Source organism: Phoenix dactylifera, chromosome 13, assembly GCF_051530095.1.
Source record: "Phoenix dactylifera cultivar Ajwa chromosome 13, Ajwa_hap1_PhDact_Kaust_v1.1, whole genome shotgun sequence".
Taxonomy (NCBI): domain Eukaryota; kingdom Viridiplantae; phylum Streptophyta; class Magnoliopsida; order Arecales; family Arecaceae; genus Phoenix; species Phoenix dactylifera.
This window is the reverse complement of record NC_143202.1, coordinates 26,563,029-26,578,000: the sequence shown is the minus strand read 5'-3', so window position 1 is coordinate 26,578,000 and position 14,972 is coordinate 26,563,029. Positions and strand designations below refer to the sequence as shown.

Here is a 14,972-nt window from a genome sequence, read left to right as displayed (position 1 = left end):
ACATCCGAATCCAACTCCGACGAACTCATTCCGTGCTTCTGTGTTTTCCTTATAAATTAGGAGTGGCAATCCGATCAGACCGAATAAGATGCGGATCTGGTCGAATATATGATATATCAAAAAATTATCAATTCAAATCTAAGCTGTTTATTAAACAGATTCAAAATTCAGATCCAAATCAAATTATTTTATTAAACATATATTCTAACTCGATCTACAACCGGTTGAAGTAGCCCGTAGCTGGCAACATATGATATATGGGCTGGATGCTAAGTAGGCAATAAGCTTATTTTCTGAGTCATCGATATGCAATATTATGTTGTGGTGCTTAACCCACAACCTCTCACCAAACCCTATCAGCTATGTTTGTGCTAATGCCCAAAGCTAGATTAAGTTGATCCCAATGAGATGATGTAACTCTGTAGTTAACATCATAAAATTACAAAATAAGAGTAGTATTTAGGCTGTCCTTCCTAAAATCCAACAAGCTTGCTATTAATCATGCTTTGCGCCCGATAAGGCGGCGGTTATAACTGGACTGGACACGTGGGAAAGAGTGGGGAGCTCATGGTCTTTTCGATTACTTATTCTCCAAGGCCATACCCGCTCTCGATTCGTTCCTTAATGCATAAGGCCGAATCCCAGCCGTCCAATGCCTAAAATCATCGTCCCATTAAAATAACCTCATCCCCCGTTTCGAATTCCACGCAGCCATAAAGGGTGGAAAGAGAGTGGGGTAGAGATCGGAACTCGGAAGTCTCCCTTCCCGAAGTTTTCTCTGCTGCCGCTTGATCTAGGGTTAGGGTTTTCGGGTGGGGATGGCGCAGGGGAGGCGGCAGACGGGGATGGTGAAGTGGTTCAGCGGGGCGAAGGGTTTCGGCTTCATCTCCCCCGACGACGGTGGAGAGGACCTCTTCGTCCACCAGACCTCCATCCGCTCCGACGGATTCCGCACCCTTGCAGAGGGCGACGCCGTCGAGTTCGCCGTCGAGCACGGCGACGACGGTCGCTCCAAGGCCGTCGACGTCACAGGCCCCCATGGATCCGCCATCTCCTCCGCCGGAGGCGGAGGGAGGGAGTACTCTGGCGGCAGAGGCAGGGCAAGCGGAGGATACGGCGGAGGGTACGGTGGGGGTTATGGAAGCGGCGTCGGCGGTGGATACGGGAGAGGGTGGAGGAGTGGGGGGAGAGGCGGGAGGATGGGCAGCGCTGGAGGATATGGCGGCGGCGGATATGGAGGCGGCGGATATGGCGGCGGGTATAGCGGTGGTGGCTATGGTGGTGGTGGGCCGTGCTATAACTGTGGGAGGACTGGGCACTTGGCTAGGGACTGTACTCAGGGAGAAGTTAGCGGTGGCGGCGGAGGGAGGTACGGCGGCTATGGCGGCGGCGGCTATGGTGGAGGCGGCGGCTATGGCGGAGGCGGCGGCTATGGAGGAGGCGGCAGCTATGGCGGCGGCGGCGGCGGCGGGGGTTGCTATAACTGTGGAGAGCAAGGTCATTTTGCGCGGGAGTGCCCTAACGGCACATGAAGTGAAGTAATTGTATTTGAGTGCTTTCCTATATGATTGTATCCTGGATTAGATCTCCTCTTAAGTTTTCCCTTTTCTTTAGTTGATTTTTGATCTCGTGGTTTCTGCTTACAGAAATATAGGGTTTTTTTTCCAGGTTTAATATTTTTGGGATTTCATGCACATGTTTTATATGGAATTAATGAAGCCTTTTGCTATGTGGATATGTTCGATTTAAGCTTCTTCATTTATTATGAGATCTGCAGTAATCTTCGATTGTCTTTTATTTTTTGTGTATTGTGTTATGTGAATGGAACATGTTTCTTTTGTAAGATTGTAGAAGCTGGCAGATCAAAATGGTTTGTGATTTGTGTAAAAACTACTGTAAGGTGCAAGCCTTCTCCTGTCAATTTTGGTGAAGGTTCCATCCACTTTTCTTGATTGAGGTTTATTAAGAATCGTGTGCTGCCCACTAATCACATCATGCGGCACAAAGTAATGACGTGTTTAATTTATAAAGATTCTGAAATTTGTCATGCTAATGACCAATGAAAAGAGTATTTGGTGGCTTGTGGCGTCATGGAAGATCTTCATCGCCTTAATGGTATAACTTGCTTGTGAATTGTGATTAACAACTGTAGATGAATGTTTGTAGGAAATATTTATTCTTTATTTCTGACGGTAATCTTCTACCAGGATTGGCTGTTGATATCTATAAAAAAATTGGCACTGTTGTTTCTCCATGATATGTTCAATATCTTTGCTGCTCTGATGTGTACTTTGATGAAATGAAGCACAATAGGAATCAATTTTCTGACATGGCTTTCGTGCTTTGGTGAGTCGTAGATTTGCAGGCTTGCATACGAATGCTCTGGTAATTCCAAGCAGAAAATTGATCTGTTTTCACGGATTCATTGGCTCTAACCAAGGTCACAAAATAGTTGGATGGCCTCTAATGTGTGACTGTGGATAAGGACAATGAAGGTAATACCTTTCTGTGTATATGGACTGATTTGTCTTCTATATGTGTTCTCCTCTATCCATTTAAGTTGGTCAAGTGCTTGCAAGCTCCTACATATTGCTGCTCTGCAGGTTGAGGCTGTCATATTAGTATGATCTTCCTGAGTCTATTTTAATTTGTCGCTGGTTAATTATGTTGTGGAGATTGTTGAAGGGTTGGAATAACTTCGAACCCTTGACTGACTGCCCATCTTAAGTTTAAAGTCTTTCCTGCATGACACTATCTTCTTTGAGAATACTGAGGTACATCATCCATCAGACTCGAACCTTACCATCTTATAATTGTCATAGATAAATTGCCATTTGATATTAATGTATTAGTAACTGGGTGATGCTTATTTGCAAGTCCACGAGCTCTTTATTTGGGTCTGGACCTTGAGCTATTTTAGGGGCGTTGCAACCTCGAGATTTCTTTTATGCCTGGCTGTATGTTTTGCTGCATGCTGATGTATTATGTATGTTTTCCTATGACAGAAGTAAAATGTATGTTTCCGATGCTTGAGATTTTTGGGCTTTCTGTGTTTGTTGTTTCTGTTTAAATATGATGTTGGTCAGTGAGATTTGAGAAGGGATGGATAGTTGGACTGAAACTACAGTAGGGAATTTTAGATTCTAGAGTTGAAGGTTTACATTATTGGTCTATTACATTGAAGCCTATAGAATTGATGACTTGATGTGCTGACAAAATATGATAAGCTGAGGCTGTGGAAGAAATGACAAACTAGAGATTTGCCAAACAAATTTCATATAGCATTTTGTTTTTTTAAATTTTAATAAGAGGAGAAAATATGCTTGAATATATGAATTCTTGGATATCTGAAGTAACATATAATTGCTGGGTGGTGTATGGTGGACTTGTTTTGGTCAAAGTTGGAATAGGAGCCTTAATGCTTCTTTAAGAAAAGAGAGAGTAGTTTGGGGTAAAAAATTGGAGTAGCTAGCAGCAATTTAAGTGAGAAATCCTGGAAATGGCTTATTCAGCATATGATAGAATATGAGACTGGAGAAGACTTGGGTAAGAGCAATGAAGATCTCCATATACTAACATGGGCTAGAGGGAAAAGAGTGCATGTTAGGACTATATGATTCAAATATGCTACTTATCTTTGTTTTGATATTGGTGGAAAATTTTAATTGAAGAGGTACAAAGCAAAAGGTGAGAAGAGTTATCTTTGAATGCTAGGGTCATGCATAGTCCAGTATCAGTTGCATTAGCAACTATAGGATTAATCACATTTCAAACTAAGAAGTCCAGGTACGCCTTTAATGTTAAGTTTATGGTCTCCAACCAGAATGCATTAAGTGAATGGATCATTTCAATTATCAAGGTGATGCACAAAAAAGCTGTGGAGTCTATAAGTTGGAAGTCCAAAACATACTATTCAGACAACTTGTGGTTTTCATTCAAAAATATTCCTATTGTAGTTTAGAAAACTATTTTTTTGTAGAACAGAGCCAAGTATTCAAAGTGAACTGAATGGTCAAAGTATTTGAAGTTTCAGAGCAGGAGGAACCATGAGAATAAAGTTGGGGTTTGTGTAGGATGACCACAAGTTTTAACCTACCTGCCCATGGAGCAAGGTAGATATTGTTAGGTACCAGGCAGTATAACCAGTCGCGAGGAGGCCTGGGAAAGACCAGAACCTGTAATTGTGGGAGGGGATGAAGGCTGTTGTGGTGCAGCAGGCTCCGTAGATGCATGTCCAAGCCCTGTTGTCAAGATGGTCAGTGACATGGTAAATAAATATTGCTGCATAAAAGATTACAAGTGTAAAAATAAAGGGGAAAAATAAAAACCAGTGATGGCATATGCAGTCTGGGTTCGTTTGATCACTTTGGTCATATGAGTCCTGATCCAATGAGGTGGAATGTCCGGTTGAAAGGCAGACCTGGCCCCAATCCCAACTAAAAGAAAAAAAATTTCTTTCCATTTTTTATTAACTTTTTAATTTATTTTTTTTGTTTTTTCAAAAAAAGCTCTCCAAAATAATAGGCTGCAAAAGAGGTGATCTGGTCAATAGCACTGTTTGTCTTATGGTAAATATGTGTGGCTTATTTTTGAGCCGCACTCTATCGCTAGTCTGAATAGGTCGTGGACCAGCAACTGCCCGTCAGTATCGCTGTGCCGGCCTCGAACCCACTCGATCACCATAGCTTTTTAAGGTGAATGCAGATCGTACCTTGAACAAGTCTCGCATAGGTGATGCTCTTCTATACAGCTCTAAGTTCCACTCCAATGACGGTAGTGTCGAAGAACCGTCGGCCTTTAGCCGTCATAAGCTTGGTATTTTGGTCTCCGGTAACAAAGTCCAACCTTCCACCGCCTCCTCCATCAATTTATCTTCTTTCGCTTTTCTCAACTTGGTACTCTGTTGTTATATGGCCAAGTGGGCTTTTCTCCAAACGATGGGTAATTTATCTTTATTCCCACCATCCCATGGAAATCTGCTGAAAATCTTGTTAAATAGTTGAAGCTGGGATGGCATCACAGCCATCCATCTATCTCCAGTAATGCACAGGCCCGTGGAAACCAAAAAAGTGATCGACCTGCGACCGTGCCCACTTCTCGATCTGATATCGATATTAAAGGGAGCCAAGTGAGGTTGTAGGGTGAGTGATCTGCTTCCTCCGGGCCAGAGCAGGTGGCATGAGCCAATTAAGGAGATCTTTGGTGGCCAGCTGGTGGAGAGGGTTCTGGCCACTCCACTGCTATTGGAGGGCAGCGGATAAGCTACCATGGGCAACCACAAGCAAGCCCAGGGTGCGGGTCGCAGACTTGCAGGCGGTGTTGGGAGGGGAGACCAAGAAGTAGATGGACAGTAGATGGATCTGGAGGATGCAGATACATCCTCGAGTGATCCTGTTTCTATGGAAAGTGGCATGAGGGTGTCTATCAACTAGAAGCGTGTTGGCGAGGAGGGGTGTCAGGATTAGTGCGACTTGTGGATGGTGCCTGGATGAGGAGGAGTCTATCGGACATGCCTTACTTGGATGTCTGCGAGTAGTGCAGATCTGGAGTAGAGCAGCTGTGGCCTGGCCCCATACGTCTCGATCTGCAGATGATCTTCTACGCTAAATGAGGGATGCTATGCAGAGTCTGAGGACAACGGAGTGGGGGATGACGAGTGCCTATCTAGCGTATCATATATGGCTGGATAAGAACGCCCGGTGTTTGACGATAGGCGGGATCCACCAAGGCGTGTTGTTGAGAGAGCTTTCATTCAGGCTGCTGAGATCATCAGGCCCACTGAGACAGTTTCATTTAGGATGGTCAGGGACATCTGGGACCCCACTTTGCTTGCTTAGCACCCAGGTTTATTCTTGTTTTCTGGGAGCCCCCATCTCTTGGCTATCTAAAGGTGAATTTTGACGGGTGTGCTACTGGTGATGGAGCTAGAGCAGGTGTGGGTTTCGTGATCAGGAGTTATGACTCACAGATCATTGTAGTGGGCAGGCGATGTACAGATGGACTGATACCGATAGGAGCTCAGGGTAGCATGAGAAGGCATTTCTTATGCGAGACGGAGGCCGAAGGCGGAGTGCATCATTTTTGAGGGCGACTCAGCTATGGTGATCGACTGGTTGCAGAAGGAGGGGCGAAAAAGGGATGGGAGCCCTTTACTCGGTGATATTTAAAGAATAGTGAGAGAATGCAGTGTCTTTCAGACAATACATATGTATAGGGAGGCGAATAGGGTTGCTGACTGGATCGCCACCTATGCAGCATGGCATTTCGGAGGGGTTCTTGTAGTAAAAAAAAAAAAAAAAAAAAAAAAAAAAGAAAAAAAAAAAAATAGAGAGGAGGAAAAAAAAAAAAAGAGAAGAAGAAAAAGGGGCCAGGCTCCCTTCCCCCTCCTCTATATTCTTCGGTTCTCGTCACTCTCCGTGTTCTCTCCCTCGCTCTCATCTCCTCTCCTTGCTAGCGGGGGCGAAATGGCGGCTGGCGGAAAGGTCTCTTTCAAGATCACCCTCACATCCGATCCCAAACTCCCCTTCAAAGTGTACGCCACTCTCTCTCTCTCTCTCTTCTCGATAGTCTCGTGGATATCGTAGGGTTTCTTTTCCTCGTTTAATCCTTGATTCCATATCAGTTTTAGCGTCCCGGAGGCTGCGCCCTTCACTGCGGTGCTGAAATTCGCCGCCGAGGAGTTCAAGGTCCCTCCTCAGACCAGCGCCATCATCACCAACGGTATGATGCGTCCCTCGTCTCGTTTTACGTTTTTATCGCGGCTGTTCTTGATGTTGATCTGTTGATTCTAGGGCCGGAATTAGAAGAAAGAGTTTGCTTTGTCACAAAATAACGTTCTTTCGCGAGCTCATCTGGATTTAGGGGTTCTTTTTGTGAATTGCATGGGTCTAGCCTAGATTTTCTCGGATTCTTCTTCGTTACGATTTTTTACGTTTAAATCTTTTGTACAATCACGGCCAGTGTGAGGTTTCCGTTGAAAAACTAGTTTTTTAATGGAAAATGTATAAAATTCCATGTTTCAGAAGCTGGTAGAAAGAACGTTGAATTTGATTGATTTTTTAGGTTTTTTCTTAGGATTGTAATTTTCCCACGTGATCTCTAGTGTTGTCTTTTTAGATGTTTAACTCAAATAAACCAGGGATTTGTACCTGTATCTATGTATACGTTCAAGAAAATGTCCTTTCTGAACAATTCCTATACTTTGTATCTGAATGTGATCTTCTTCCTTTTCTCTTGTGCAGATGGTGTGGGTATTAACCCACAGCAAAGTGCAGGTACGCCTTTGTGATCTCTAGTGTTATTTTTTGTTCATAACCTGAATGTCTTTTCAGGTATGTTATGATCATGCGATTCTTGGGTTATGGCAATGAGAGTGGGATAGATATTATGATCTCTAGCATTGGTTTGGAGTAATACTTATCTTTACTATCATGATAACATGCATATATTTTGACTGTCACTATCTTTAATATAGTAGATGCATCCGTGTCACTTACCTAAGCTTTTTTTATTTGTGAGAGTTTGTCTTGCTGCCTGACTCATGTCATTTGCACCGACCATGAACTAAACTAATCCCTACTTTGATAGAAAGAACTAGTTGACTAGAATTAATAAATTTTCACTGCCACCTTTTTCCCTTTTTAATTATCAAATGGATGGTTAGTCAAAACACCATGTTATCCTTTTTTCTAAAGGTTATGGTTCATTTGAACTTGGGATTTGTCATCTCATTTGATGACTAAGTGGGCCATAAGTTTATTTTCTGTTCATAGGAACTATGGCTGATAAGGCATTAGGTCAGGTTGCAGGGATGAAAAATCCTGATACATGCTGTGTAAATAATAGTTCTTTATTTAGGCTTCTGTGCTGTACTTAGCTTTGATTAATATGCTGTGTTTGTGCTATGTTTTCTTTTGTTGTCTATGAATAGATGAGTCAATAAGTTTAGGGCTTTGCTGAGACAAGTATTTTGTTAATTCATGGATTGAAGGAGGTTGATGGTATATTGTCAGGCAATCCTCTTATATTCATGTCCTTTGATTTGGAAATCAGTGAACCTTTTATGTACCATAAGAAATAAGTTACTTGGACATATCTCTAGTTATGTGTTTTAGGTGGGAAATCAGGATGAACTTGTAGTGCCTCCTCTTGTTGGGAATGAAGAGGAACAACTAGGTTGAAATTTAATTAGTTGTCGTAAATCCATGTCCTGATCTTTTACAATAAGAGTGTGGGGCAGTTTCATAAGTATTAGTACTTCTATATTCTAAAACTTTTCGATATTAATAGTTGTTATACTTATATTTTATTGAAAATTACTTATAAGCCAATTTGCAGTTCAAAGTTGTCTAACTGAAATGGCAAATATTTTGGATGAATATTGTCAGTAATAGTTGTGCAATTCTCTGTGCCTTTCAAATCTCTTTGTTTGAAGATGAGCTCAAACAAATTGCTACGTTCTGGTTCCCCTTAAGCAAACCGATAAACAAATTTCACTGAAAAGTCTTCCAATTGAATTTGACCAAGGATAGTTTTCCGTACCAACCACACCCTCTTCGGTGGCGTTGGGCCATCAATTTACGGTGAATACTTTGTATCAAGGTTGACAGTAAGAGTAGTGCAAATTTTTATCTCACTAAATTATTTCTGTTTGAAGATGGCCGTGAACAAATTGATACATTCTAATTCCTGTTTGAGTACATAATTTCTGTACTATTAGGTATTGAAGGCTTTCTTCTGGCATACATTTTTGAACGCATACATGGATTGATGATCAAGGAATTTTATATCCTTTATTTGAGATGATCTTAGTTCATCTTAGCTTTTTGAAAATCTTCTGTTCTTTTATTTCAGCAAATCATCGGAACAGTTGAAGGTTAGAAATATTGGAAAATGCAAAAATGTTGTCAAACATATTGCAAAATTTCTAATTCCATTTTAGTTTACTGAAGTCATTTTATAGATAGCCATTTTGGTTTGCCTCAGCATGTTCATTGTATGCAAGTTTGGCAGATGACTGGAATCATGTCCTTTGCACTAACCAAACAGAACACTCAGACAGCAATAACTAATCAATTAAGGAATATAATATCATTTCACCTGAATCAGTTATTAAATTGCTAATTAATTAAAGCACTATGTTATCCTATTTTTCCAGTAGACACGATTTGTTAAAACCAACTGGGATTTCTTTCCCTCATGCAGTAACCAACGATGCAAACAAGTTTGTTGCAGAGCCAAAAGATGTTAATGCTTTTAGTTATTTCTTGCATAACAGTCCTCCTGTCAGCTGGTTGTGGTATCATAGGCTCTGATTTTCAGGGTCCCTTCTTTTCCTCCCTATAGCAATGTGATTGCTATAAGAACATCTCTTCTTGAGTTCCTATGAATAGATGAGGTCAATAACTTTAGGGCTTTGTTAGGACAAGCATTTTGTTAATTTGCAAACTCCAGATGAAACTTCTGTTTCAATGATTTTCTTCTAGTTATGACATTTAATTTGAGAAACCTGCACACTTAATTTACTGCATGACATGAAGTAAACTTGATCGTATTTTCTATCATGTGATTAAGCAGGAGATGAGGATGAATATATAGAAGTTCCGTACGTGCAGCCCATGCCCCCGTCTTTTCAAAGTAGATTGACTAAGTAGGCTCATAAGTTTTAGTACTTTTTATGTATAAAAGTTGCTTGGGATTAATGGTTGTACAAAGACTTTATTCTCTGTTCTATAATTTTTATAACTATAGAATATTAATAAGCCAATTTGCGGAGCAAAGCTGCCTGATTGAACTGGCACATACTTTGGATGAAGATTGGCAATAACAGTGCAGTTCTTTGTGTCTTTCAATGGCCTCAAACAAATTTCTACATTCTGATTTCTGTAATTTGTTTTTATATTTTGTTGTTACTTTAGAAAATTCTCGAGCCAATTTCACTGCACAGTTATCGAATTGAAACAGGGAATGTTTTGGATAAAGGTTGGCAGTAATAGCTGTACAATTTCCTGTCCCTCTCAATTTTTGTATTTGAAGATGGCCCCGAACAAATTGCTACACTGCAAGTGTTGTCTGAGTAAATAATCTTTATTATGGTAGGTAAACAACATTTTTTCTAATACCAATTTTTGAAATTAATCATGGATCAAAGATCATTTCAAGGGATCTTCATGCCCGATCTTTGAATAGGGTTCTTATAAGTTTCTGAAAATCTTTTTTCAGTTTTTTTCATTGAGCATTTTTTTATTATTATCTCTTCTGAAGATCGTCAATAACATATCTCAGTGTTCTTACTTCCATTTTAGCTTTCCTAAGATTTTATGTTAGTTTACCAGACTGCTGAAGTGACATACTTTGTACTACCACTAACTAAATTGAACTCCACTCTTGACTACGAGAACCGATCAATTAGAAGGAATATACTACTGCTGCCGCCCTTGCCAGTTATCAAATGATTAAAGTTTGTTCCGGCGGTTATCCTCAGGTGGTCGCTAAGATTGCAGATACATAAGTTTGTTTTGGTAGGATTCAGAGCTTATCTGGTGGTAGGTCAGGCTGTAAAGCTGAAGATGCTGATGCATTTTGATAACATTTTCCTACTACCAGATAAGGTAGTAGAGAGTCATGCATAACATTTTCCTAGAGGGTGGGCCTTGGTGCATTGATAAGGTTACATCATTGTGATATGGGTTTTATGGGTTGAAACATGGAAACAACCTCTCCGCACGCGGCGGCGGCGGCGGCGGCGGCGGGGGGGGGGGGGGGGGGGGGGGGGGGGGGGTGGGGAGGGAGGCTACGCTTATCTGACCCTCCTCGGACCCTGTAATAGTGGGAGCATGGTGCACTTGAATGCTCTTTTTCTTATATAGAACTGTTTTCTGATTAGATATACGTGTTATCAAACTTTCTGACAATTAGGGTATTTTTGCCTGTAACCATGCCATTGTGTAGTTTTATGATTTCCTGTGAATATATGAGATCAATAAATTTAAGGTTATGTCTGAAACAAGTATGTTGTTAATTTGCAGAACAAAGAGGGAGGGAGGTCGATGGTATCTTGTTTTGATAATTTACTATCAAGTCATATCTTTTAATTTGAGAAACCTGTAATTTTCATGGGTTGCATATCATGAGTTACGTGGTTGTAATTCCTATTATGTGATTTAGGCAAGAGAGGAGGATGAATTTATAGCATCTCTTATTTGAAATGAAGACGGTCTAATGATTATAATTTTAATAGTTGCAATATGTCCAAGTCCTCATATTCTGAAATAAGAGTGATGGAGCAGCTTCATAGGTTTTAACACTTCTATATGTAAATTTGTTTGGAAATGATTTTTGTTCTTATTTTTTGTTACATTTGTCTTATAATTCGAAATTATTTATAACCCAATTTGTGGGTCAAAGTCATCTGATTGAAAAGGCATTTTCTTTGGATGCATGTTGGCAATGGTTGCTGTGCAATTTTCTCTGCCTTTCAAATCTCTTTGAAGACGGCCTGGAACAAATTGCTACACTCTGATACCCCTAATTTTACATTTTATATTTCATGTACTTTTTAGAAATAGAATATGCCAATCTCACAGTAAAGTCATCTAATTGAGATGGTGAACACTTTTGATAGAGATTGGAAATAATAGTGATGCAATTTTCGGCCTCTCTGAAATTTTTCTGTTTGAAGATGGTCTTGAGCACATTGCTACATTTTTGTTGCTGTTCAAGTATATTAGCTCATTTAGTAGGTAAAGAACATTTTTTCCTCTGGCATTATTTTTAGAAATCACCAATTGTTGAAAGATCATTTTTGAGGAAATCCATCGCATCCCATCTTTGAAAAGTCATTTTAGGCTATTATGGGTGGGTCATTTATTTTTGGTGAAAGTATGAGTGGGTCATTGAAACTTGAAGGTTCACAATAATGGAAATTTCGAAATCTCTGGTTTGAAGATGGTCTCGGATGTACTGCTGCTTTCTTAATTAATTCTAGCTTTTCTGTTGTTATACCAAAAGCAGTTCAGTAGTATCTGTCTTTCATAGATTACTTAAAGAAGCTTGGAAACTGTGTGTCAGTTGCTGTATAAATATGATTCCTTTCTTCTGTTCTTCCTAAATGAAAACCTAGATAATAGTTTCATGATAGGAAGGAACCATGTTCAAAGTCTTAAGTTCTTGTTTCCTGGCATTTTGGATTGTTATGATTTTTATAACTCGTTGTTTTTGATGGTTCTATAAGTTGCATGTTCATATTTCCTAGCACACTTTGATCCATTTGTATATTGTGGGCGCTAACTAGTTTTCTTTTGCTTTGAGAGTACTATTGTTTAATCTTAATAAGACAATATTAGTTGTCCTATCATTTATTTCATATCATGATTTGATGCTAACCTAGTGTGCATGAGTTTTAGCTGCAGAATAAAATTGGACATGAATTCAGTTTCTCTAAGCCTGTGATAGTATTATGCAGGCAAAAACACATGCTACATGCTTAGTTGAAAAGCTTGCAGGAATAAATTGCATTGTTATATTGCTAAAACACAGGCTTTCATTATCTAGTAGACTGTATTGACTACACAAATGATTTACATTACTTCAGTGTTGTGAATATAGTTCATCATTGGCTAGACTGCAGGTTTTAAGAGGCAATTTTAGAACTTGTGAAGCACCTGCTTCAAGCTACCTAATGTGGGCTGTTGGACTTTTGTTTTGTATTAAAATTTTGAGTACCCTAATATAGGGAAGTATTATATCCGCTAAGTATGATGTTATCTTTATATGATAGTGCGACTGATAGAGAGATTGTATTTATCTTGAGACATTGTGGTGGAGCACTTAGACAGCTATCTTCTCTTTGAGTTTATATTTTTGTGTAGATTTTATGAGTATTAGAATTTTAAAACTGCTCCATTTGGTTATCAAGCTGATTGTGACGGTGTGGACTGTTCTGACCTTCAATGTCTTCTAGTCCATGCAAATAGGATAATATTTCTTCGTTGCATTAGAATTTCTGGTTACTTTTTTTCCCCCTTGCAATCAAAATTGCTCTTCTAGGATTCATGTTGTAAATTTTGATCGACAGTTCCCTGATTTACAGTGGAAAAAATTACATTTGCATTTTGGATCCATCCGTCCATAATTGTTGTGTGATTTCTGTCTCTTCAGGTAATGTATTTTTAAAGCATGGCTCAGAGCTGCGTCTCATACCTCGTGACAGAGTTGGAGCTTCACAGACTTTCTGAATGTGAGCTAAACTTACCTTTTGGGGACACTAAAGTTTGTTTCGTCATTGCTGATAAATAAGTTATGCTATCAACATGTTCTCTTTCCATGCTCTAGAGAGCAGAAAACATGTGGTGGCTTGTAGTCTCAATACGCTAATAGTTGTCATTTGTCAAACAACGATACTGCTTTCGTCCAATGTTCACTTACATTGTATATTTTTGGATGGACTATCTTCTGGTCCTAATTTAATTAGCCTATAAAGTGTAACTAAATTGTTTCACCATTGTGTCATACATTTTAATGACATATTTCAAAACCATTAAGGTCAGCATCCATATGGTTAAAATTACTTATCCGTGTTTTAGGACAAATGGTGCCTGAGTTGTTGCTGGAGGTTAAGCGATAATAATTTTGCTGCTGCAGCTTGTTAAGGGAGCTATCAAGCTCCCACCAATATTACATCCTTTTGTTCAGGTGGAGAAAAAGCCTGCTTGATATAATTCTTGGTGGAAGTAAGAAACTGAAGAGAGGGACTGAGCATCAGGCTCAGGTCATAAAACGGACCCCCAAGTTGAAATCCAGATTGCTGGATCCCAGAATTCTTGGTGAAGGTAGGTCTCCTGTTTTTCGTTAGGGGAGTTGTTTCAAACGAACCCAGGCTTAAAATCCACAGCCTGGCTTCCTAGCAATCTTGCCATGAACCCAGAATTTCATTGGCAAATCAAGGAGATTCACCCGCATTGATGCATGCTTGGTGGAACCTCTTCCATGTCTGGAGCTGGGTTTCCAATTCTCCAGAGGAATCACCTGGTTGGCAAGTGCCCATGCCAGCGGCATGGGGCAAGAACCCATGCGCAATTCTCTCTGTAGGTTCGGTCGTTTTTAAATCGATCTGGCAGCAAAATCAATTGGTAAACACTTAACCTAGAAGCTCTCTAAGGGTGCATTCGAGGATGGTGGTGGACAAAGCACTACTTCATGATGCGGAGATTATCAGTTCTACTACGGTGGCTTCTCTTGGAATGGCTAAGGATATCTGGAAGACTGGAACCCTACTCAGCTTATGTAGTGACCATGATTGCTTTCATTTTCTGGGAGCCTCCATCTTCTAATTTTCTTAAGTGAACTTCGACGACAGTGCTATGGGCTAGTTTCCGTCGTTTTTAAATCGATCTAGTAGCAAAATCAATCGGTGGACCCTCACCTAGAATTAAATTTGCCAACAAAGCTCTCTCTCATCATCCGAAGAGGGCCAAAAAAAAGGGAAAAGAAAAGAAGGAACCACCGTCTCTGAGAATTTAACTTGAAACCTTGGAGAGTTGCTTGTGCCACCTGAGCTCAAGATCATTGTTGGCCGAACTCCATTGCCTGACCATGTCAAGATCAGAGCCTTCTCTGGTCGCATAAGGATGAGAGATGTTCTTGAACTCCGGGACTTGCCGTCGGTCCTCCCCTTGCCGCATCTTTGCTCACCCCAGGAGATGACATTTCCCTTTCTTTTTTAATAAGCACCAGCTCAACCTGATCCTCAGATTTTTTTTTTTTTTTTTGGGTACAAAAAGCTTGGTATGATTTTTGTAAGTAAATAAGGATACTAGAGATTTTTTTTTTTTTTTTTTGCTAATAAAAAGGGGAAGAGGGGAGGAAGAGACAAGCCCACCCTCGCGTAGCAGCCCCCACTGGGCCCCCACCCCGCCAGGTTCGATGCGGGTAGAAATGACCGTGTGTTGGGCACCCCGGCCGGTTTTACTCAT

General features: G+C 40.4%; 1 protein-coding gene, 4 non-coding genes and 2 pseudogenes across 8 annotated transcripts; all 7 read left to right on the top strand.

The window, feature by feature from the left end:
* Positions 1-675: 675 nt before the first annotated feature.
* Positions 676-1,735, top strand: LOC103703196 (cold shock protein 2 pseudogene; annotated as a pseudogene). The gene has a single exon (XR_015972630.2). The product of XR_015972630.2 is annotated as a cold shock protein 2 pseudogene (transcript).
* Positions 1,736-6,369: 4,634 nt separating this feature from the next.
* LOC103703197 (ubiquitin-fold modifier 1) lies at positions 6,370-13,567 on the top strand. Of its 3 annotated transcripts, XR_003384899.4 has the most exons (5): positions 6,370-6,532; positions 6,623-6,720; positions 7,242-7,274; positions 9,964-10,094; positions 13,159-13,567. XR_003384899.4 is itself a non-coding variant. In XM_008785972.6 (4 exons), the coding sequence occupies exons 1-4, from the start codon at positions 6,465-6,467 to the stop codon at positions 9,651-9,653; spliced, it is 276 nt and encodes a 91-aa protein (XP_008784194.1). In that variant the 5' UTR covers positions 6,370-6,464; the 3' UTR covers positions 9,654-9,957. The 3 variants fall into 3 exon arrangements, 2 of the variants coding, with proteins under 2 accessions (XP_008784194.1, XP_008784193.1); XM_008785972.6 differs by lacking the exons at positions 9,964-10,094; positions 13,159-13,567 and adding an exon at positions 9,577-9,957; XM_008785971.6 differs by lacking the exon at positions 9,964-10,094 and having other exon boundaries at positions 6,372-6,532.
* LOC113462481 (small nucleolar RNA snoR86) lies at positions 8,337-8,459 on the top strand. The gene has a single exon (XR_003384909.1). It is a non-coding gene; the product is annotated as a small nucleolar RNA snoR86 (small nucleolar RNA).
* Positions 9,773-9,875, top strand: LOC113462483 (small nucleolar RNA snoR86; annotated as a pseudogene).
* LOC113462478 (small nucleolar RNA snoR86) lies at positions 9,939-10,060 on the top strand. Its single transcript, XR_003384906.1, has one exon. It is a non-coding gene; the product is annotated as a small nucleolar RNA snoR86 (small nucleolar RNA).
* LOC113462476 (small nucleolar RNA snoR86) lies at positions 11,399-11,517 on the top strand. The gene has a single exon (XR_003384904.1). It is a non-coding gene; the product is annotated as a small nucleolar RNA snoR86 (small nucleolar RNA).
* LOC113462477 (small nucleolar RNA snoR86) lies at positions 11,583-11,705 on the top strand. The gene has a single exon (XR_003384905.1). It is a non-coding gene; the product is annotated as a small nucleolar RNA snoR86 (small nucleolar RNA).
* Positions 13,568-14,972: the final 1,405 nt, after the last annotated feature.